Source organism: Arvicanthis niloticus, chromosome 17, assembly GCF_011762505.2.
Source record: "Arvicanthis niloticus isolate mArvNil1 chromosome 17, mArvNil1.pat.X, whole genome shotgun sequence".
NCBI lineage: Eukaryota > Metazoa > Chordata > Mammalia > Rodentia > Muridae > Arvicanthis > Arvicanthis niloticus.
This window is the reverse complement of record NC_047674.1, coordinates 29072825-29094914: the sequence shown is the minus strand read 5'-3', so window position 1 is coordinate 29094914 and position 22090 is coordinate 29072825. Positions and strand designations below refer to the sequence as shown.

Sequence of the window (22090 nt, the reverse complement as noted above, 5' to 3'; positions counted from 1 at the left end):
CTGAAATTCATTTATGTTTTTTTTAATATTTTATTTACATTTCAGATGCCATCCCCTTTCCCCAATTCCCCTCCCTAGAAAACCCCTATCCCATGCCCCCCTTTCCTTTTTGCTTTTATACATTTTTTAAAATGTTAATCAAAGGCTTTATAAGTTTGGTAATGCTCAATCAGAAGTGTAACCCAATACCCAACCTAGATATATCAACTATCTTTGACTGGTGGAGACACGTGAACTTCTGCCTCCATGCCCCCCCTCTTTCTCTCTCTTTCTCTCATCACCTAGCTTCACCCTTCCTGTTAAAATAAAACTTTTCTCTCAAAATGCAATTAGAGCATAGTTATTCCTAATTGTACCAGTGAGGTACAAGATAGTCCTAATACCCAGTCCATCATTTTGTTGACTAACCAGAACCTCTGTCATCTCTCCTAACTAAAGCACTTAGTTTTGAACCTGGCTTTTTTTCTTGGCTTTAGAATGGATGTCAGCTGAAAACCATCCACTTAGATCTTTTCTCTCAAAGTAAATAGCCAGGATTGGCTATGAGACTATAGGTCTTCAACCCCGCCAGAAATTCAGAAAATCCAATTTACTCTTCCCCCCCACCCCTCTTCTAATATCTCAATGCCCTTAATCAGCTTGAAGAAGTTAAAGAAGAGTCAGCGCCCCTATTCCCTGGGCTTGGGGACTCAGGTTGTTAATATTGGTCTGTCTTTCTAGGGAAAAGTAGTGGTTTTGTTGGAACAGGGAGGATTAGCTAGGACTTATTGCACAGTCATTTATGTTTAATATACACACCAAGGTAATTTTATACCATTTTTGGGGGGTTACTGGGGATTATGCTCTTGGCCTTCTACACTTTAGGCAATAGCTGTAGCACAGAGTGACAACCCTAGCCATATAGAATATTCTAAATAATTTGATGGATGTGACAAAGCTTTGCTGTATGAGAATTTCCAATGCAGAACCATGTTGGTGCTCAAACAATTTCTGATTGTGCACTTCTCATATATCAGATTTTCAGATTCAGAATTCTCAACCTGTACTATAAACAAAGCTGCAATGACATAGGCAGGAACCTGTGAGAGCCACTGGAAGAAACCACTCCCATGTGACAGGGCCCCTGTGCAATGTCCCCACAGGAAAGCAGTATCTGTGTCAGATAACATGCTTACAAACAAACATGCTTACCTTCGGGACTTCAGGAAAATGCTTCTCTCCTCTTAGCTTCTCTGCTTCCGGCATGGTCGTCAGGAACACAAACTCCTGTTTGGCACTATACCCTGGAGGACAGATTCACATAAGTTCTTACAGAGGGCAGGGCACAGAGATGGGTGGGGATAGAATGCCACCCCAGGAGACGCTACACCCACCCAGCTGCATCCCGCTGGCTTGGCTTCTGGCAAGGGCAACCCAACTTGAAAGTCAGTCTGTATGAGAAAGAGAAATGGAGCAAGTGGGCCTTATAGACAGAATGAGCCAACACTTAATCCTCACTCACACCTTTGAAAAAGAACCCAAAACCATGCAGGGTCTTACCAGGAAAATATGAAGCCATGAAACTTAAAAGAAGAACAAACAAGACAAAAAGCTTTAGGAGGCTGAACTTCATCAAAACTCAAAACCTGGGCTTTGCAAAGGCCTATCTGAAGAGGAAGGAAAGCCAAGCTGCGGCCTGGGAGAAAGCACTTACAAGCCTCATACTCGACAGAGAGCTTGTATCCAGAAAACACAAAGAAGTTAACAGATGAGACACTTAAGAACAAAACGAGCCAATACACATAGCAGCGAGACATGCAGGGGTGAGCTCGCTGAAGATGATCACTGGCCACAAGGCAAACAAATCAAAATCACAGGAAGACAGTAGCAGAGACCCATCAGAATGTGTGAGAAAGAACAGTGACCAAAGGCTGCTATGTGGAGAAACCTGCTCATGTCTACAATGTTGCAGTATGATAAAGCCGCTGTGGAAACGGGCCTGGTAATTTTCTTGAAAGAAAGAAAAAGTGATACGGTAACAAGACCCAGCAATTGTGTTTCCCAGCAGATAATCCAGAGAAATGAACATTTATTTATGTTGAAACAACCACCCATGTACAAATGTTCACAGCAGCTTCATGTGGAGTAACCTCAAACCAGAAATGTCCACATACCCTTCAATGGATGGGTAGTTAACAAACAGCTACATCTATACAGAGAGATACAACCGAACAATAGAAATTAGAGTCACTGCTAGCACTTCGACCATGCCGGGTGAATACTCAGTGGAATTGTGTGAATGAGAAAAGTCAAACAGGTCCCATGCTACAAGGTGTTTCTGAAATGATACAATTGTATAGAGACACAGGAGCTGAGGCTAAAGCCAGGGTGTGGATATGCTAGAAAGGACAACACTGTGGGGCACAGTGGCACAGAGGCACAGTGGTGTATACTGCTACAATCCCTGCACGTCCTGGGCCGAGGCAGGAGGAATGGAATTTGTAGTCAACCTGAGCTATGTGATAAAACTTGAGTTTAGATTTCAAAAAAATCTAAACCAGCACCAAAAGACAACAGACACCAAGGGTGATGTGATGCACCCTCATGGTGACAGAGGTGTTCTGTGTCAGGTCTGTGAGCAGACACCATGTGGGGCCAGAGGGGAAACAGAACACAGGATCTACCTGTCCTCTATTTTTTTTTTTCTTTTCAAAAAATATTATAGGTATGATTATTCTGCTTAAATGTATGTCTTGTCCCATATGTGTTCCTTGTGCCTGAGGGTCAGCAGAGGGCATCCTGGGCTCTGGAACTGGAGTTACAGATGGTTGTGAGTTGTCAGTGTGGGAGCTGGGAATCAAATCTGGGACCTCTTGTAGAGGACACACTAAGCCAGCCCTCCAGCCTCTGTTGTATTCCTTACAATTGCATGTCACTCCTCAGTGATCTCCAGACAGAAAAATTAATTTACAAATAAAAAGACAAAAACAAAACTTCAGCAGTCAGGTTAGAATCCCCTTGTTCACACCAGGAGTCATATGACTGTAAGTCAGACCAAGGGGCGGATTACAAGCCACTTGGCCAAGCAAATCTTGAAAAGATTTTGTAGGAACTATTCAGGTACAATCTGGACATAATCTATCACTTTCTAAAAACAAACATATACTTTAAAAAATCTTTAAAGTCTCACAGAAACACAAATATACAATAAAAGCACATAAAATATACAAAAATATCCTTTCATTTAATAAAAACTCCCCCCTCTTGGGGAACACCTACATGTTGCCTGCTTTACTCTAGCCCCAGGCTACCCCAGTCTAGCTAGTCTTTGAAATTTATTTTATTATTTTTATCTTTATTTGATTTTACTTTGTGTGTATGTTTTGCCTACACATGTATCTGTACTACATCTGTGCCTGGTACATAAGGCCAGAAAAACTGATGCAACAGACAATTGTGAGCTGCAGTATGGGTGCTGGGAATTGAACCTGGGTCTTCTGGAAGAGTAGCTAGTGCTAGCACTGCCTTCATGGCTCACCCAGTCAGGTTACTAAACAGCTGCTTCTGGTTTGGTTCTTGCCTGCAGTGAGTTAGAAAGCACCCTACTGTGCCCTGATAAAATCACTCTGCTCAACACCTCAGTTACTGGGCTTTCCTACAGTCCCTGCTGCACAGCCTCACAAACCCCACAGCCATTTTTCTCTCTGTCTACATTTGAGTGGACATACAAACCTGCTTGGAGCTATAAGCACAAGCTGTTCCAAAACTGCCAAAGGGTAAAGCATGTGATGCCTGGTGGAAGAAGGCAAGTAGCCCCCCATCCAGGGCTCCTGGCTGCACTGCAGTGGCCCTGATGCCTAAGCTGTCTGGCCCAATCTCCACTGACTCAACCTGTCACCTTTGGGCATTGACAGGCTAAATAAATTTGTGGAACCTGTGTTTCCTTGTTCTGTGCATAGAGAAATGTGTTCTGCATGCTGACTAACCAACTTGCCAGTGACTTCTAGGAAGCAACCTATTTCCCATGCTCAGGGCACTGGGAAGTCACTACCCTGGAGTGAATATTTTCAGGATTTTAAGCTCCAAGGATTCTCTTCCCGGCTAACCCAACCCTATCTGACTACAGACAAAGGAGGAAACACAGTGTGGCCTGGTTTGTGCTTTCTGCAGTTTAGCTGGTGGAGAGTTCTCTTCAGAAGCTGCCAGCATCCCTGCTGTGGTCAGATGTTGGTCCCTCCCACCACTCAGCCCCTCAGAAGCAAGTCTCCAGCTTCTAAAGATCCCGAGGAATGGCTGGGCATCTTCATGTCTAAATTATGTCTGCTAACAGTCACAATGATGGCTGTTTATGGGTTTGGACCTACAATTGTGGATGGAGGACCGCTTTGCTTTGCCTTTCTAAAAGTGGTCACAACCATTTCCTCACTGCATGACATGCTATTTAATGACGCCACACCCTGGCCTAGCAGCTCAACCACAAGCACATGCTACAGGCAGCATGTGGAGATATCCAAAGTCATGGGTTCTACCTTTCGGCCACTTAGAAGCAACCTGCGGGGTTTTAATCAACCCAAGGACAGGCTGAAATAGAAAGTCCAACAAATTAAAAACAAACAAACAAACAAACAAACAAACAAAAAGAAGTATCCAAATATCCATGACCCACTCAGGGGTTGTTTAGTATTCCAAATCTTGACAAATCATGACATTGAATACCTATCACTGGATTGGATTTATTTTCCTTGATACAGTCTGGATATTAACACCAGATTCTTGTTCAATAGAAAAAGAAATCTGCTAAGGATAGGTCATTGCACAAATGTATCAGTGTGGCTTTATTGCTGAGCAACAAAAGCATGGTTCGACAGTAGATCCAGGACAGGTAAGCTCTTGGTTCAACTCAGGTGGCTAAGAAAATCATGACACATAGGTAGACATAAAGAAAACATATACACAATGTGTCTGGGATTCCACTCCAGGGATCTGGCTCCAAGAGAAGAGAGCCAGGAGGAAAGAATGGCTCAAGGGCAGTTGTGTTACCCTACTTCCAAAGTACCAAGACCAAGAATCACCCAATAAGAAATGGCGCTTCACTCTGAGGATTACTGGGCTATACGCTACTTCCTCACAGTGATACTCACAGGGGTCCTTGGTTCAAAAGCCAAAACAGTTTGGATGCATATAAGATATACGTCAGCAGGAGAGAACATAGCTGTAAATTCATAGACAGATACCTCTGATATTTCCCAGCCTGCCAGTGGCTGAAAGCTCCTCTGACAGGGGTCCCCAGAAGGGGTCCCAGGTGGAAAGAAGCCTGCATCGTCCCCAGCCCATGACCCTTTTTGATGCTTTGGGTGAGCACTGTGTACTTAACTTCCAGATTCTTCATCCTGTCCTAATCACTCAAGACTGTCAAGATATTTTATATATTTTATGTACAAGTTCTCTCAGAATTAAGAATGAAGCCAATAGATGATTTTTTTTTTTTTTTTTTTTTTTTGTGATCAGACCAGATACTTTAAAGACAATGATAGGTTCTCTGACTGCTGGACTGAATCATGACAGGGAACTTATAATTTAAGCCATGTGAGAGCAAAGAATCCTTGCTTCGTTTACAGCAATCCTTGTATCCTTGTGATGTCTTCGTTTACAGCATACTTTGGGGTGACAGCATCCTCCCCTGAACTTCATGGCCAAGTGTCAGCGTGTAGAGGAACTGCCTTCTATCATTAACCTTAAGGCAGAGCTGTTTGGTGAGCAAGGTGTCCTGGTGGGTCAAGATGGCTGCTGCCATCCTGATGAGCTGAGCCCAACCTGGGACTCACACTGTGGAAGAAGGGAACCACCTCCTACAAGTTGTCCTCTGACCTCTCCTAAGTGAAGGTTGTCAGTTTTCTTCTTGGCTTCTTACCTTAAATGTCTCTTAAGTTTTTTGCTATTCCTAAGAGCAGCTAACATAGATCTGGCCATGGCACGGCCATGTCCAGCACAGTGACACTGCCTTTACCAGAGCCCACTGGGAAGGTATTCCTTAAAAGCTCCTATCAGAGAATATTAAAATTCAAGGGTGTATTTTAACTCTTATTTTTCCTTTGTTGTTGTTATTTTGTGTGTGTGTGTGTGTGTGTGTGTTTTCTTTTTTGACATTGAGCCTCATTGTAGTCTATCTGGTCTCAGAGGCTCAATCCCCAGCATAAGCTTCCAGAGTAGCTAGGGTAGAAGATGTGTGTCACCAGGCTTAAATTATTTAACTATGTCTGACAGATGTCTCACTGATATATAGCATGCACTGCCCTGGTTTTTAAAACAAACTAAACTACAAACACTTTAATCACCCCACTCATCCTTCTGGGCCTTCCTCACTAAGAGTTAAGGTCAGGGTTCAGAAGTCATGTGCTAGTCTCTGTGGCATGCTCTCTCAGCTTTTCAGCTGTTCCACGTGTGGGACTGGTGCCCATCTCAGTAAATAATAGAAAATAAAATAAATATTCAGTAAAATAGAAATTTCATCTGTCCTCAGCAGAGATTACAAAACCTGGCAGGTGACACATGTCCTTATAAGAGGTCACCACACCAATATCAACTGTGCTGAAACTGCTAAAGTCTCCTGACTGTGACACTGAGATCGATGCTCAAACCCCAACCTTGTTCCAAGACTTGAAACTCACTCTTCTGATGGAGCCCCTGGTTCTAAGCACCCCATGATGGCTCTGGATATCCAACACAGTAACACAGTAAGTGTAACACCCCTTCACCAGGCTGTGCAGACCCCATCAGCTGTCTCCCAAGGACTTCAGAAAGATGACGGGATTTGTTAACGGCAGCCAGGCGGTGCCCTATGTTGAGTGTCTGTAATCATCCCTTAGTGCAAACTATGCTGAGGACCACTGCCTGGGCTAACATCGGGTTTCCCTATTCCCCTTGCATGTCTGCTTACAGTTTTCCTTCTCCACAGGAAGGGTGCGACAGAAGAGATGGAGAAGGGGGGTGCCCTTCGAATAGCTAGGAACATACCAGGTGTTCTTGGGAGTGTAAAGGAGCTCATAGCCAACTGTTCCAACTACTATGTTATAGGCTTCTACAGCCACTAGAAGCGGGAAACATTGCTGGTGGAGACAAGCCTCGAATGAGCTGTGAAGCACAGAAGGATGCAGAACTGCATCTCTGGCCAATCTACACCACTAATGATCTGTCCCACGAAGTGTCCCTTCCTCTCCTCAACTCCTGATAATTATCCCAGAGAGAGGAGTAAAGAATCGGCTGGTAATGTCAGAGCAGGGAGTGTGTCCACTTTGTAAGGGAACATTAAAGCTTAGGCTAACAAATGACAAAAACACGCAGCAGAATCAGTTGGCTGAGACCAAATCCAGCGCTCTTCACCTGCCTCCTCTGTGAGTCTTTGTCTAGTAAGGGAGATGCCGTCCTACAACTGAGCTTCAACATTCACATTTAAACAATCTCCTTCCAATATGCCAGCGATGACCATCAATCACACAGTGTGAAACAGCTGGCACTCCTGCAAGCTGAACAACCATGGCTGTGTGTCTTAGGACTTGAGGCTGGCTGAGCCTGTGGCACTCCTTGCTACCAGGTGCTCAGAAGTGCTCCAGGAAGGAAGCATCTTTATCTTAAAGGTGACCCAGTGGCTTCAGCCACAAAGAAAGCACCTCATCAGGAGGAACTCACCCTACCCATCTTCCTTCCCACTTCCCCTTGGTTTCTGTCACATGAAGACTTTGGAAGCCACTTTGGTCAGGACAGCTACCCACTACGCTTGGTGCCTGGAAACAGAATTGGGAGAAGGACTCCATTAGCCATAAATCCACTGTGCCATGAAGCATACCTACCATCTGGGTCTTTAAAGGTCAACGTGATGAACTTGCTGGCAACCATGAACATGAAAATCACCCAAAAGCATGCAGCCAGCAGGAGCCACTGGTGGTGCATGTTGTCAGACAGGGGCCATTCGATGATCCTTCCTGGAAGACACAAGGGAGATGCCTCTGCTACTTTGAGCAATAAAACGGTGTACAGCAACACAGGCGATTTCAATGAAAAGACCTAATATCAATGTGAACACTTTCACTTTGCTACAGTAGGTATTTGGACTTGATAGCTAATTTAACATTTCATACTTAGCGAATACTACTGAAGGGCCCATCTCACAATCAAATCAACTTCCAATACCCAGTGGATGGGAATAACAAGGAACAAGTTCATCCCAGAATCTTTGAGACTTCACTGCAGTAGATCTGCCTCCTGAGTCCTGTCTTTCCAGATCAAGGTCACAAGAACCTCATGGAAAGGCCTAAGAGGAACCATCTGGAAGGCCTGCCCGGGATAGAGGGTAATTCCTGCAGTGTAAACAGCATGCTGATGCAAGCAGGAGATGCTGTGATTAAAATGCTGACTGGTGGACCTGGTGTATCCACACACAGAGAATCTAAGAAAAGTAACATCTGTTTCTATAGCCAAAAGATCATTTGCCTTGGAGGACCAGTGGAGGTGGGTGCTTTGTATTATCACCTGGGAACTGAGGTATGGCATATCTGTTGGTCCTCACTCTCTGCTGCAAAGACACACAAGGGACAAAGACACACTCAGGGAGTCACCATCAATCCTCAGCATGAGAAGGAGACAAACAGGCATGTTTCAGTCAAGTGGCACATCTTGGAGCAAGATGAGGCCATGTTAAGAGACCAAACTGGGCTGTTTTCCACCAGCTGACTGTGGTTGGCCATCAATATAGACAAGAGAACTGGTCTCTAGCCTGCTGCTGCTAACAGTGGGTGATTTTAGCGGTAGCCTCCCATCCCTGCCTAGTCACAGTTCAGCCAAGACCCAGAAAATAATAACCCTCCTTCTTTCCCGATGCCGTATTCAAGAGCTTCACTGGGACCAGTCATCTGCAGGCCAGTTTCCTCCACAGCACCTGTGAGTGGTTCTCTGACAGCCTGTGTGAATGCAGCTATGCCAGGGAGCTTGCCACCCCCCACACCGCCTGTACCTTTCTAGGGTGTCTTGTAGGCACACTCAGGCACCTATGAGTAATGCCCAGCGTGTCTTCTGGGGTCTCCAAGCATGGCTGGCAAATTATACAGAAATATAGGAGTCCGGTTAAGTTTACATTTTCCATAAATAAGTACCTTTACAAGATCTACTCAACAATGCAATCTCTATTTTTTTTCTGTGCTTGTATATTGGGCCTAGAGCTTCTGGCGCGTCCCCAGGCGAGGTTGCCAGAGTAAACACATAGAAATGTAACACACCGTATTAAGTTTCTAGGGAACAACATATAAATTTTAGACACATCTTAAATGTTGCATGGGACATGGCCTGGAGCAAAAAAGCTATTTGCCTCCTGGAATCTAGATTTAACTGAGTGTCTGCAGTTCATCTGTTAGGATACATGCCAAATCCCTCAACTGCCTGGGGTAGGCTGCCCCAGTCTCCTGGAAGTCTCTTTCTCTCTCCCCTCCTCACTGGCATGGCTCAGTGCAAAATGAAATGAATCCTAGACTTCCCTCTAAGGCCAGCCTGTGCCTGACTTCAGACTGGCTCTCAGCCGCTAGCTCTCCTGATGAGTCTCCATATCCCACCTCTGACACACACGAGGCCTTCATGCACCCAGAATCAACACGAAATGAAACTCTTGCCAACAAAGGACTAGTGTCGAGGGCTGGATGGGCCCAAGGCTTTCCCTGAGGCCCTGATGTATAGAGAAAGACCACAGTTCCTTCTCTAAACCAAGAGCATGCTTGGCAGAGCCAGAAATGGCCTGGAGCCAGGGTCTTGGGAGTGCTATGGCTTTGGATCTTGAGAACCTAACTCTTTCTACCCTTAGGGGCTTCGGTTATCAGTCCTCAAATTGCTGTGTGCTCAGCCTCTGACATTCCTGATGTATCCTGTGTTCTCCTTGTACAACACCAATCAGCTTCCTGCTGACGCTGTCCCATTGTTTAATGTGGTATAGTATGTAAGACATACTTCTTTAAAAAAAAAAAAAAGCCAAAAACTATTTATTTTACGTATGTGCGTACACTGTAGCTGTCTTCAGACACACCAGAAGAGGGCATCAGACCCCATTACAGATGGTTGTAAGCCACCATGTGGTTTCTGGGAATTTAACTCAGGTCCTCTGGAAGAGTAGTCAGTGCTCTTAACCACTGAGCCATCTCTCCAGCCTGACCCCATACTTCTTAATAAGCTTGCTTGGCATAAGACACAGCTTGTGTAAGGACCCCTGACCCCAGCTTCCTATCTTCTTTCTCATTTCCTGGCCCTCCCACTTAGGACCCTGGCACTGAAGAATGACCTGCTGGCCCCGGTCAGGTACCCACTCCCTATTGCAGATCCTAGCAAACCAGGTTGAGAAACCCTTTGCTACCCTTTCCAGATAACTCTACTTTCTTCTAATGTGGAGATAAGTACAGCTGTATAATGTGTCCATGAAGACAAGAGAGCAGGCGGAGTCCTTGCTCTTCCCTCCTGCAGAGAGATGTGGGTTATGATGTGCTAGATCCTGCAGCCCCAAGTCTGCTCAACTTCTCCTCAAGACAATGACACTTGGAGGAGGCATCCCCATGGGTTGACCCGGGTGGCCTGCTGACAGATCCTGCACCAGAGGCTGGTAGGCAGCAGGAGAGTAGAGAGGCCAGAGTGAGTCTCAGTGAGCTAGGTGTGGTCCAGAACAAAGAGGTCTTTGTGCTGAATGACCCACTCTCCTGAGTCATGGACGGTGAGCAAGGGAACACAGATGATGGACTGGGTTCCCCCTCCCCCAAACAGATTCACTCACTCTGTGGAGGTGATGGGACACCTGGGTATTGACCACTCTGCCTCCTGCTCTGTTCATTCCTCACGTACCACCTGGCCATTCTGGTCCCTAAGTACCCTTGTGCCTGGCATCAGGCTCTGGGGTGATAGTTAAAGAATCTAATCTCAGTGGGAAATGGCCTTCTGAAGAGGTTTTATTTGTGTTCCCATGGAGCCTGGAAAGGATGGAGAAAGAGTTCTCTGCAGTGCAGAGCCATGCTGACACACCCGGTGTTGCAGGGAGGAACTCCACAGCCAGAGGCTGGAAAGCCCAGCCATGCCTGCCCTACAGCTTTCTTAAGTAAGCTCACGCCCCTGCCCCCAGGACTGGGACTAGGGTGTGTCTATCTTCCTCATTGCCTGGCTGGGTGGCTGCAGACATGTGAATGGCTGTCTGGGCAGCAAATGTCTCATCCCTATAAGAAGATTGCCATCTGTACATGTGCCAACATGTCTGGGCTCCCACAGAAGAGCCTGTTCCAGTTACCCCCAGACTAGTCACAAAACTTACAGAAACACCCAATGTATTCTTTTATCTTCCACAAAGTTGAATTTCCAGTGCAATGTGTGTAAAACATCCTCGGAGCTGACATTAAGACGGTCCCTTCCCAGCCCAGCTACTGGGCAGGCTTGGGAGAGGAAGAGAAGTATACGCAGGGCTCCTAGGTCCATTCTGCCTACTTAACAACTCACCTCCTTAAGACACAAGGGGCTCCTCTGGGGCATGAAGTAAGTTTATATGCACAAATGCTCACTCCTCTTCAAACTGGTCCTCTAAGAAGAACACCAGTGCCAAGTTCTTACTAGTGTCTTAAGAACAGATGCCCAGACTAGACTGCTGCTGGCCCATGACCTCATGTCTGGTCATGGACTCTTTATAATTGATGTTTGAGATCTGCTCCTGACACCATGAGTAGAGGAAGGGCCAGCTTCCTTCATCACTAGCCCACTGATGTCCCAACATGGGTCTCTCTCATTTGGCGGCCCCTGTCTTCTGCTAAGCACAGCCTGCCGCCCCTTCCCCCTCCCCCTGTTATGAGCCTGTGCCAACCAATTACTGCACCAGCAACTCGAACAGCACCTCATGCAGAGAACTCAGGAAGCAGCTTGCCTACGTTTTCGTCTTTCTAAAGCACAATGCCACCTTGAAGACTCGGGACTCCAGCATCCACACGAGAGAGGCTGCCAGTGTGATGCCCAGTAACCAACACCAGAACATGCACGACTCTCAGAACTTCAACATTACTCGAAATCAGATTATACTTTCTAAGTCATAGTACGTGCATGTGCTTGAATCACCATGAATTTACAACCCGCTACTGATTTGGAGAGACAGCTTGGCACTCAAGAGCTTTTGCTGTTCTTCCAGAAGAGCTAGCTGAGTTTGGTTCCCAGCACTCCTATCTGGAAGCTCATAATCCCTGTAATCCCAGCTCCAGGAGATCCTATCAATACCCTCTTCTGGCCTTTGTCAATACCTGCATTCATGTGCGCATACCCACACAGACCCAGACATGTGCCTAAATAAAAATAAAATAAAATTTAAAACTGCTGATGGGGGAGTTATGAAATCTTTTGGGCATCCAAAATTCAAAATTCTGAACTTAAAATTCAGAAGAAAACGCTATGTTACATGGCAAGCCTATTGGACAGAAGCAGTGTGGACATATACCATCAGCAGGTAGGAAAGGGGTTATAGGACCGGAGTTGACCCTATTTGTTAATAAAAATGACATGCATACATACTATACGAGAGAGAATGTGGCTATGTGCTATGCACACCCATAACACACAGAATAAGTACCCTGGAACAGTTGAGGGAGAGTTACTTTCACTCTAGACATATTTGTGTTTTAAAAGTTTTTCCAATAGCACAAAACCTTCTCACAGTTAAAAAAAAAATATGTGAATAAAATGTCAAAGAATGCCACCAATGAGCACGTACCTGATGCTTTTAGCTGCTGGTTAATTCTTTCTACTTCACTAGGACTAGCCACGGTTTCTTTACCGCATGGGAAAAGGAAGTAAGTGCTTTTCCAGCCAGGAGAAAATGACGAGCTGGCAAAGTCAATGTGCATCAGAATATTTAGCAAATACATATTTTTCTTCCTTAGTCCTTATTTGCTTAAAAAATGAGCAATTACACCTAAATTGTAGAGAATAATATGAAAAAAAAAAAAAAAACCACCCTTCCCAAACATTACACTATGGTTTTGTTGAAAATATTCGGGTTTTCTTTAAAGGAAACAGGGCGCTTGCTGTAAGCAGGTTGACAGTGTGTCTGAGTTACTTTACTTTAACCATACCAGACACAAAGCCTCAGATGAGGCAGGTGGGTTTTTTCCTATGACAGGATAAACGGTGAGGCAGTTAACTCAGGCTGGCAAGGAAGACTCTATTGCCCAAGGGACTCACCCTCCGGCACACGACAGCGTGTTAGACCAGGGAGGGGGAGACACACAATATTTAGTTTCTCACCTCATGGCATATAGTTGAGAAAACAAAGTGGTTAACAGAGACACAAGGGAAAACCACTGTGAGTCATGGTAACAGTGTTAAAAGATAAACAAGACCTTGGCTCCCAGGTGCATACAGTGTGAGCCAGCCAGTGCCACTGTAGCCTGGTCCTCTCTCAAAAACACATTCTCGTTGGTTCCTACTTACTCTTCTTTATAACATAGGGCCCTTAGATGTGAGGTGGCTGGAAAGTTCCCATGGGTGGGGGGAGGGGAAGCCACACCAATGTTAACTGTTCTGATTTAAAACTTTGACAAGGGGCTGGAGAGACAGCTCAGCTGCTGAGAGCACTGGCTGTTCTTCTGGAGGACCCGAGTTCAGTTCCCAGCACCCACGTTGGGCAACTCCCAGTCACCTGTAACTCTAACTCTAGGGGATTCAACAACAACGTCTGGTCTCTGTGGGCACCTGCACATGCACATACAAGCACATAGACACACGCATACACAGACATAATAAATCTTTTTAAGACAATAAAATAAACTTCAGTGACTACAGAGAGCTAGATTGCCACAGGTTTCCAGGCAGATTACCTCGGACAATCTGCAGCATGCAAAGTACTCACATACATCCCAGCTCTGTATGACCTCACATGCTTGTGACTGTATAGTCAGACCCCTAACTACCACCAACTGGAAGGCTAAAAATGCCACTAGCTAGCATCAGATGGAGGCTTACAGCAGAGACTGCCCTACTTTGCCATAGCCCGAATGGATGATGCTGATGTATTTGAAAACGGTCTTGATATGTGGTTTTATTTGTTCTAGAAAACTTGATGAGACTGTTAGTTAGAATGTGGTATCTGAATCACTGTCCCCAGGCTATGATCATTCATATCCATCCCTAGAACAACTACTTCTTTGTTCTTACAACTTTCTTTAATGATTTATCTCATGGACATGAGGTTTTACCTGCGTTCATGGGAGGGTTCCGATCCCCCAGAACTGGAGTCGCAGAGCTGCCATGTGGGTGCTGGGAACTGAACCCGGGTCCTCTGGATGAGCAGCCAGTGCTCTTAACTGCTGAGCCATCTCCCGATCCCCAGAACAACTATATCTTATTTCCTTTGAAGTGACAGCTGTGTTTTACTTTATCTTTTTGGCATGGACATATGTTTGTGTATGCAAGTTTAATGGACAAAGTAATTAAAAAAAGAGATCATTCTCCAATTCACCAAGAAAGCATATGTTCTTTCATCTGATAAAATGGGGTTAGAGATACGGCAGTCTCACGAGTCCTTATAGAATCTCAAGTCTAACAAACCCACAGGAAGCAGAAAGATGGTACCTGATGATACTGGAAAGAGGTGGTACTGTAAGAAACTGCAGGAGGGTATGACCTGGGCAGAGGGCCCTCGCCAGAGGAGGGAAAAGGACAGGTTCCATGCCAGGAAACACGCTTGTGATTAACTTAAGAAGAGGCTCATATGGCCCCGGACACAGTTGCAGCACAGTAAATGCGACTCAGCAAACACCAGCCATAACAGTTGCTACGGGATCCCATTTTTTCCTGACGTGGAAGAGAGACATACAGAAAAGGGGGTTGGTGGAGTGGGATGGTCTGATCTTAAATTTTGTTTTAAAGCTCAAAGATATAAAGAGTTCATTTGACGATGGCCCATTTCCATTTGCAGAGGAGAGGATATTCTAATCAGTATAACCCAACCTGACCAAGTGCTTGCCCTACACCTCTATCTCTAAAAACCAGAGGGAGGCGCTGGGGAGAAGCTCAGCCAGCCATGTGCTTGTTGCATGGGGACCAGAGTCTGATCTCCAGAACCCATATAGAAGGGCTGAGCATGGAGACGCAGGCTTGCAATCCCAGCGCTGGGGAGACAGAACAGCAAGGTCCCTGAACACACGAGCAAGCCATCCTAACTGGTCAGTGGGCTCCAGGTCAATAAAAGATCCAGTCTCAAACAAAAGCAAAACCAAAACAAGGTAGGGGCTGGAAAGATGGCTTAGCAGTTGCTGCTTTTTGCAGAGAATACAAGTTTGGTTCCCAATGTGCACATATATTGGCTTACAACCGCTTCTAGCTCAAGTTTGAGGGTGATTAGACACCCTCGACTGGCTGCCTCAGACAATGACTACCAATGGGATACATATACATAGGTTAAATTAAATCAATTAAATAAAAACCAAGGAATGGCACCCAAGGTTCACCTCTGGGCTCACTATATTTGTACATACATGCAAGCATGCCCCACCCCTGTCACACCAGTGAGTGAGCTAGTAAAAAGACACACAGAATAGGGTATGTAAGGCTTTGATGGGTCCTAGAGAAAGGCGTGCCTAGCTCACTATGGTGTGATTTCCTTGCTGATTACAGCAGCATCTAACTAATGAGTCTGGCTTCATGTTGAGGGCAGTGGCTGTCACTCTTGGCTCTATATTAGAATCGTCACATTGATCTTGACAAACAGCAATGCCCTGGGTATGGACAAGTCTGTGGAGGTGATGTCAAAGCAGGTTTCCAAGCTCTGTACAAGATTCTCATGACCATCTGAGACAGGGGACTGCTGGTCTTGCCACCCTCTACCCACCAGGCTTCCCTCAAATTTCAGTGTCCACGTGAATCCTCTGGGGATCTTGTTAAAATTCGAATCCTTGGCATATTCCAGAGTAATGGCTACTCTCCCTCCATTTTCAGGACCAGCTGTAAAATCTCATGGAGCCACAACAGCCAACTGAAGCTCTGAATTAAGTGTGTTCTTGATAAATGGCTGCAAAAACGGTTTAGTTAGAATCTAAGACCATCTTCCATCACTGCCCTGAGTAGACTCTTTTCCAGCTCTCCCATCTATGGGTAAGTACACATTGTAGAGTTAAGATTTGCTGCCCACGGGGAAAGAAACCCTATGACAATGTGTCTTATTTTCTAAACAAAAAAAGTACCCCCCAATTCCTTCAGCCTCACTTCTCTAAGTATGCCCTATTCTTTGAACCATGTCCCCAAATACAGATCTTCTCCCTGGGGCTTGCCACTATCTCAAGCTGTCAAGGTCCAGGCTCACAATGTCCATCTGCAAGGGGACCAGGACCTAGCATGTAGCTTTCCTTCAGGGTTCCACAAAAGGCTAGTGCATCCCTGTAAATATGTGATAATTAGCCTTCCAAAGACCTGGCATTTGCTGTAATTAACTCCTCGTTGTTCGAGAAGCCAATACAACCTCACTATGTCACTTGCAGCTAATGGTGGTGGCAGAGTTGAGTGTCCCTCATACGGCTCTGGACACAGCGTGCTCCTGCACACAGAGCCCCCGCCCCAGGGAGCTGGCATATCCATCTTCAGAGCCTTCCTCCTTCCAGTCATTAAGTGGTACACAAGCCAAGATGCCAACGAGCCCGAGGGTGGGCTCTGAAAATCCACATACAGAACCGGTGACTGTACGGAGCAAGAGAGCTGGGGAGAAAAACCAACAGAGCCCAGAAGATGCCTGTACCTCTTTTCTCTTTCAAACAAAAGAGAGGCAGCACACATAAGAATGTCTGTCATCACCAGTGACAGCCACAGTGCAGGTACTGTCTTTGGATGTACCTTTCTCTCTCCTGCATTTTAAAAAAGGGATGCCTGTAGATTCATTTGTCTCAGCTGTCCATGTCTCCCTGCTGTTGAAGCACAAAGCCTCTCCTGCCATGTGATCCAGGCTGATCCCATCCATCATGTTAGAAAAGGTTTAGAAAAGACTCTTTAAAAAGGTCCTGAGGCACAGAAGCCGAGTCAACTCTGTTTATACAGGCTTTAGCCAGTCTCTCATTCAGGAATATACCAAGTGCCATTCTGAATCCTCCAGAACTGCACGATCCCCACTCCAGGACTGAATGCTAACAGAGAAGCTGATGCACTAGGTGAGAGATCTGTGCAGATCAGTAACTAAGAGGAGGACGGGTGGGAAGGCTAGGGCCTCGGGGGAAAAATGGTGTTAAAGGTAGCTGGCATTTCAGCGAGGTACATTTAGCAGAGAACATGCCTGCCGCCACTCTTAACACTGGGCACGCCCACTTGCCTGGGACACCATCTCTGGGCCACACAGCTAGGTACTTTAGGGTGACTATGCAGAGCTGCTGGCTACACCATTCAAGGGTGGGGCAAAGAGACAGACAGCTGTGTGCAGGGAGCAAGCAGTCCATGAGACTAACAAGGTATGGCCATTTTTACTGAGGACCAGTTCAGGCAGCACTGATAACAGAGCACAGGCCAGATCCCAGACTCCCTGTTAGTTCTGTAGGGTGGGAGCTGACCATTGATCTCTCCGGCTGAGATGAGATTTCTGTTTTGTTGTTGTTTTCTACCATGGTTCACTAGTCTTGTTTTTTGTTTGTTTGTTTTGTTTTGTTTTTTGAGACAGGGTTTCTCTGTGTAGTCCTGGCTGTCCTGGAACTCACTCTGTAGAGCAGGCTGGCCTCGAACTCAGAAATCCACCTGCCTCTGCCTCCCAAGTGCTGGGACTAAAGGCGTGGGCCACCACTGCCCAGCATGGTTCACTAGTCTGCACCTATGTTCTCAAAGATAGGGGGGATTTTGTTTTTTTTTGCAGTTAATTAAGTGAGGCATGACCTAGGTGTTTTGTCTTTGTTTTTCAGTACTAGTTTAAAAGACATAAAGTTACTATTCAGCAACACTATTGTTTGCCCTCAAGCAGCAGCATCTCCCTCTAAGCTTGAATACATTTCTATTACCCCAATTGATCCGCTCCTTTTCACATGCTGATAGAGCTCTGAGGACTTCTGGAACATACCATCAGCATTTTACTCAATAAGTATGTCTTTACATACTTGTAAACACACACACACACACACACACACACACACACACACACACAGGCACAGATTCCCAAGGGCACACACGCATGCACAGAGTATGTGCAAAATAAATAAGGGTGAAAGCACAGCACCAATTACAAACACAGGAAAGAACACTCCGCCAGCCCTGACAACAACCCTGAACATTCTCATACCAAGACTGTATGCAGATTTCAGCTCCGTGTTTACAATGACTCGATCTAAACACCTGGGTGGTAAAAATGACTGAAGCGGCATCTTTGAATGTGTACTCTGCTATAAGAAAACTAATTTTGATTAAAAACCAAACTGGTTACAGGAGAAATAGAGCAAATGAGAAAGAGCTGAGTGGGAAGTCTAGGTTCTAGAACGGCAAAAGCTACAAGGAAGTCAATGCCCCTGGTAAGTCCCTGCTGTGGAAGCCGGTGCTGTGGAAGCCGGGACCTACTCCTGCACACACAGCTCAGGCTCCACAGTTACAATGTTGAACTTTTTTTTTTTTTTTTTTTTTTTTTTTTTTTTTTTTAACACTTCCAGACACAAAGGAAACCTCATACAATAAAGAAATAGCAAGGTGCTGCTAGGCCTGGAAGGACACTGGGAAGAGAACCAAACCCAGAGGCTGGTACACTGGGATATTACCTGCCCTGCCACACTTTTTGGTTTTGAATTGTGATGTAGCAACAAACTTATCAAACGACAACTTATTAAAGCACAGAACAGTGTATGAATGTGTCTATATAAACAGTTCTATTACAGACCATTGAGCTTTTAAATTCACAGTGCTCACAGTTCAGAATTTTCCTTTGTCTTCTCTGCTGCGGTCCCTTCCAATCCTGTTTTAGAAGGTTGTCCTTGGTTAGCAGATGAAAACATCCTAACTCCGTCCAGTGAGAGATACAAGAGTGGCTGAGGCAGAAGCTTTGAGTAACAGAGAATGCTGACAGACATCAGGTGCTAGCTAGTGCTAGACCCAGTGCTAGCTGCAATGCATGCCCCTATTATATTTAAGGAACCATTTCTAAGTGTGCATGTATATATTCATCACTATATATATATTTCTAAGTGTGCATGTATATATTCATCAATATATATCAGTTCCCTGAGATGTCTACACAGGAGAGAAAGAAGGCACTACGGATATCGAATAACCATGATCTTAAATACCTGACGGGTTCACATTTTCCATCACGGACCATCTGCGGCCTGGATTTGGAGGCGTCACATTCCCACGCTGTACTTGTTCCTCTTGAGGTTTACGGTTCCTCTGTTACTGTGTAGAATGATTTGAAATAACAGTGAGAATTCAAGACCATCCTTAGCTGCACAGCTTGAAGCCAGAACAGGCTACAGGCTCTGTAAACCCCATCTCAAAAGCAAAAGACCACAACCAAGTAACAAAACCACCACTCAAAGTTAGGTCAATTTTCTTAATATGACTTAGTTTCTACTGGGAAACAGTCACTTGGAAAACTCATGTATATATTTCTAGAACAAGTTCCTCACAGAAAGCAGGTTGCATCTGTATTTCTTCATAAGAAGAATCTATTTCAAGTGTGCCATAAGAGCCAGCTACTTAAGAGCACTCCCTGTGATTTACTATGAAAATTAAAATTATTAATGAAATATTTTTACCAAGAATAATCCAATCCCACTGTTTTATTTGCTAGATGTTGGGTAAATTAAGTTTTATACAGCACCATGAGTTATTCCAACGACAGATACACTCTGAGTTCTCTCAAGCTTTATTTAGCATATGGCAGATTCTAGACAAAAGTCATTTGATAAATGATAATGGGATAAGCCTCAATTTCATAGGATTAGAGAAACCACAGATTTAATAGGGTTGTTGGCAGAATAAACAAACAATGGACTTTATTCTTTAAAAAACAAACACCTCAGTATTAAAATTAAAGGTAATTTCACCTCACATTGCTTAAACAGTTCTAGACTGTGTGAAGAGAAAACAGACTGTCTGGTTCGGAAGGTCTCAAGTTTAGGGTCTTGCATAGTCCTCCTCCCCACTGCATTCCTGGCTCTCTCCTAATTCTTTATTGTATAATCTCCTCAAGCTTCAAAAATGACCCACATATTACTGCAAGTGGCACAGATTATTTGTAAGTGTTTTCTGATACTCTTTGTTCAACTTTGCAAAAGGAAAAACCAACCAACCAAACAGAACCCTATTTTCCTTTCCGGGAAGATAAAGCTTTCTCGAGAATTTCTTCTGTTCTTCAAGGGTCAAGAACAAACATTCATGATTTTTCTTTTCATCTTGAAATTTCAATTCTGCTTCAAGATAAACTATGTCCTAATTATCCTGGGGACCGTGGAAGATAGAAAGCCATTTCTTTCTTTGTGTCTTTTCTTTTTAACCCAGTCATTTAAAAAAGATGAAGTCGTGGCTGGTGATCAGCAGGCCGGAACGAAGCTGAGCTGTCTCATTTTAAGAAGGTCTCAAGATATTCCTTACTCTGGCAGTTCCAACAGACCAATGTAATAACCCAACTCCTTGTGGCTAACCAGAACCTGGCTGAGCTACTTTGTATTCACTGCCCTGCCCTTTCCTGTCTTGAATGGACTTGGAGAGCGAAAAAGCACCAGCCTTTGGAAAACCTGTTTCATCTTTCCAGCCAGAAAGTGCAGTAATCGATGCCTAGACCTCCAACTTCTGACAGACCTCTTGGTGGCGAAGGTCTAGGGCCAGTATGCAGGACCTGCAGGCAGAGCTCCTTCCCCTAGAGCCCCAGAAGCCGAGTTCAACCATGCGCTCCCTCTGAAAGGCTGCACAGGTTCCTCCCTCCAGTCTTCCTTCCCCGCACGCTCCCGGGACCCAAGTGGGAAAACGTTCTCCTCTTTCCACCCCAGCCCCCATTTACAAACTCAAGTCTCTAGCCCAGGATGGCAAAGGTAGATGATGGCTGGTTCAAGTATCACCGATTCCATTCATCAAAGCATCCGGCACAAGGACGCTGCCTTGTTGCATAATTAAGTGATGAAGGCTCTTCCTGGGAATCTCTCCATCCAGCGACGTCTTTAAGTCGCCCCAGCACGTACCGAGGTAGCTAGCTGAGGAAAACCGACTCCATCACCCTTCTGTCCACCCGGCATGGGAGTGGGGGACCGCACCTCATTGAGACCCGCCACCCCTGGGTTCCCAGCTCACCCTCGGTGCACCGGCGCTCGCGCTCCTCTCCGCCGCCAGCGCTCTGTTCCGGCCTCACGGGGCCTGTGGGCGTCCCCGGAGCCAGGGAGGCCGGCCCCGCCCAGACCTCCGCGCCGCTGCTCGCCCGCCTGCCCGTAGGGTGCAGGGATGCAGCCACGCCGGAAGGAGGAAGCCGGGTGCGTGCGAGCTGATGGGTGCAAGACCGCCGCCCACCGCAGCCCACCGCAGCCCGGGTTTGTGGGCCCGGTCCTGCGCGTCGCCGCCGCCACCGCTGTGCACGCGCGCGCGCGTCCACGTTGCAGGAAGCCAGGAGGAGGCACCGCGCACCCACCATCCCAGGCCTCCGGGTCCCCATTGGCCTCCACAGATGCACCAACCCAGGCACACCGCGCCAGAAAACACCTCCGAGAAGGCAAAGAAAACCCAAAACTTGGAAAAACGCAACAATGTCAACGATAATGAAACACATAAATAGATCAATAAGCATTCTTTTTAAAAGATTTTTTTTTTAACTTGGGAAAAGGTCACATCGCTTGAGCTTCGGTATAGAACAAACCTTTATTCTTCCTTACATAATTATTTGTTTTTATTGTTTTTTGTTTGTTTGTTTCTCTAAGACTACACTTAAGTGGAGCCAAGGCTTGCCTGGAATTTCTAGGTAGAAAAGGGGACCCAGCCAAGGACAGATTGGCAAATCCCTTCTGAGTTCACTGATTCTCTGCCTCGATAAATGTTTGCTAGCGTTTCTTCTATTCTTCTTGCTTGTCATTCTTTGCAATGTTAAAAAAAAAAAAAAAAAAAAAAAAAAAAAAAAGGAACGTGGGGTCTG

The 22090-nt window shown here is 45.5% G+C and overlaps 1 protein-coding gene across 2 annotated transcripts in view; it reads right to left on the bottom strand.

Annotated features, from left to right (window-relative positions):
- Positions 1-21540, bottom strand: part of Chst10 (carbohydrate sulfotransferase 10) — a 30537-nt gene extending 8997 nt beyond the window's left edge. The window contains exons 1-4 of one of the 2 annotated variants that reach the window (XM_034521900.2): positions 21262-21540; positions 19263-19368; positions 7827-7958; positions 1192-1283 (exon numbers count right to left, since the gene is read on the bottom strand). In XM_034521900.2, coding sequence (XP_034377791.1) covers positions 1192-1283; positions 7827-7958; positions 19263-19284 — 246 coding nt within the window. In that variant the 5' untranslated portion in view covers positions 19285-19368; positions 21262-21540. Of the gene's footprint in view, positions 1-1191; positions 1284-7826; positions 7959-19262; positions 19369-20267; positions 20287-21261 lie in introns of those variants that run through there. The other variant, XM_076915016.1, reaches the window with a different exon arrangement.
- Between the last annotated feature and the right edge of the window lie 550 nt (positions 21541-22090).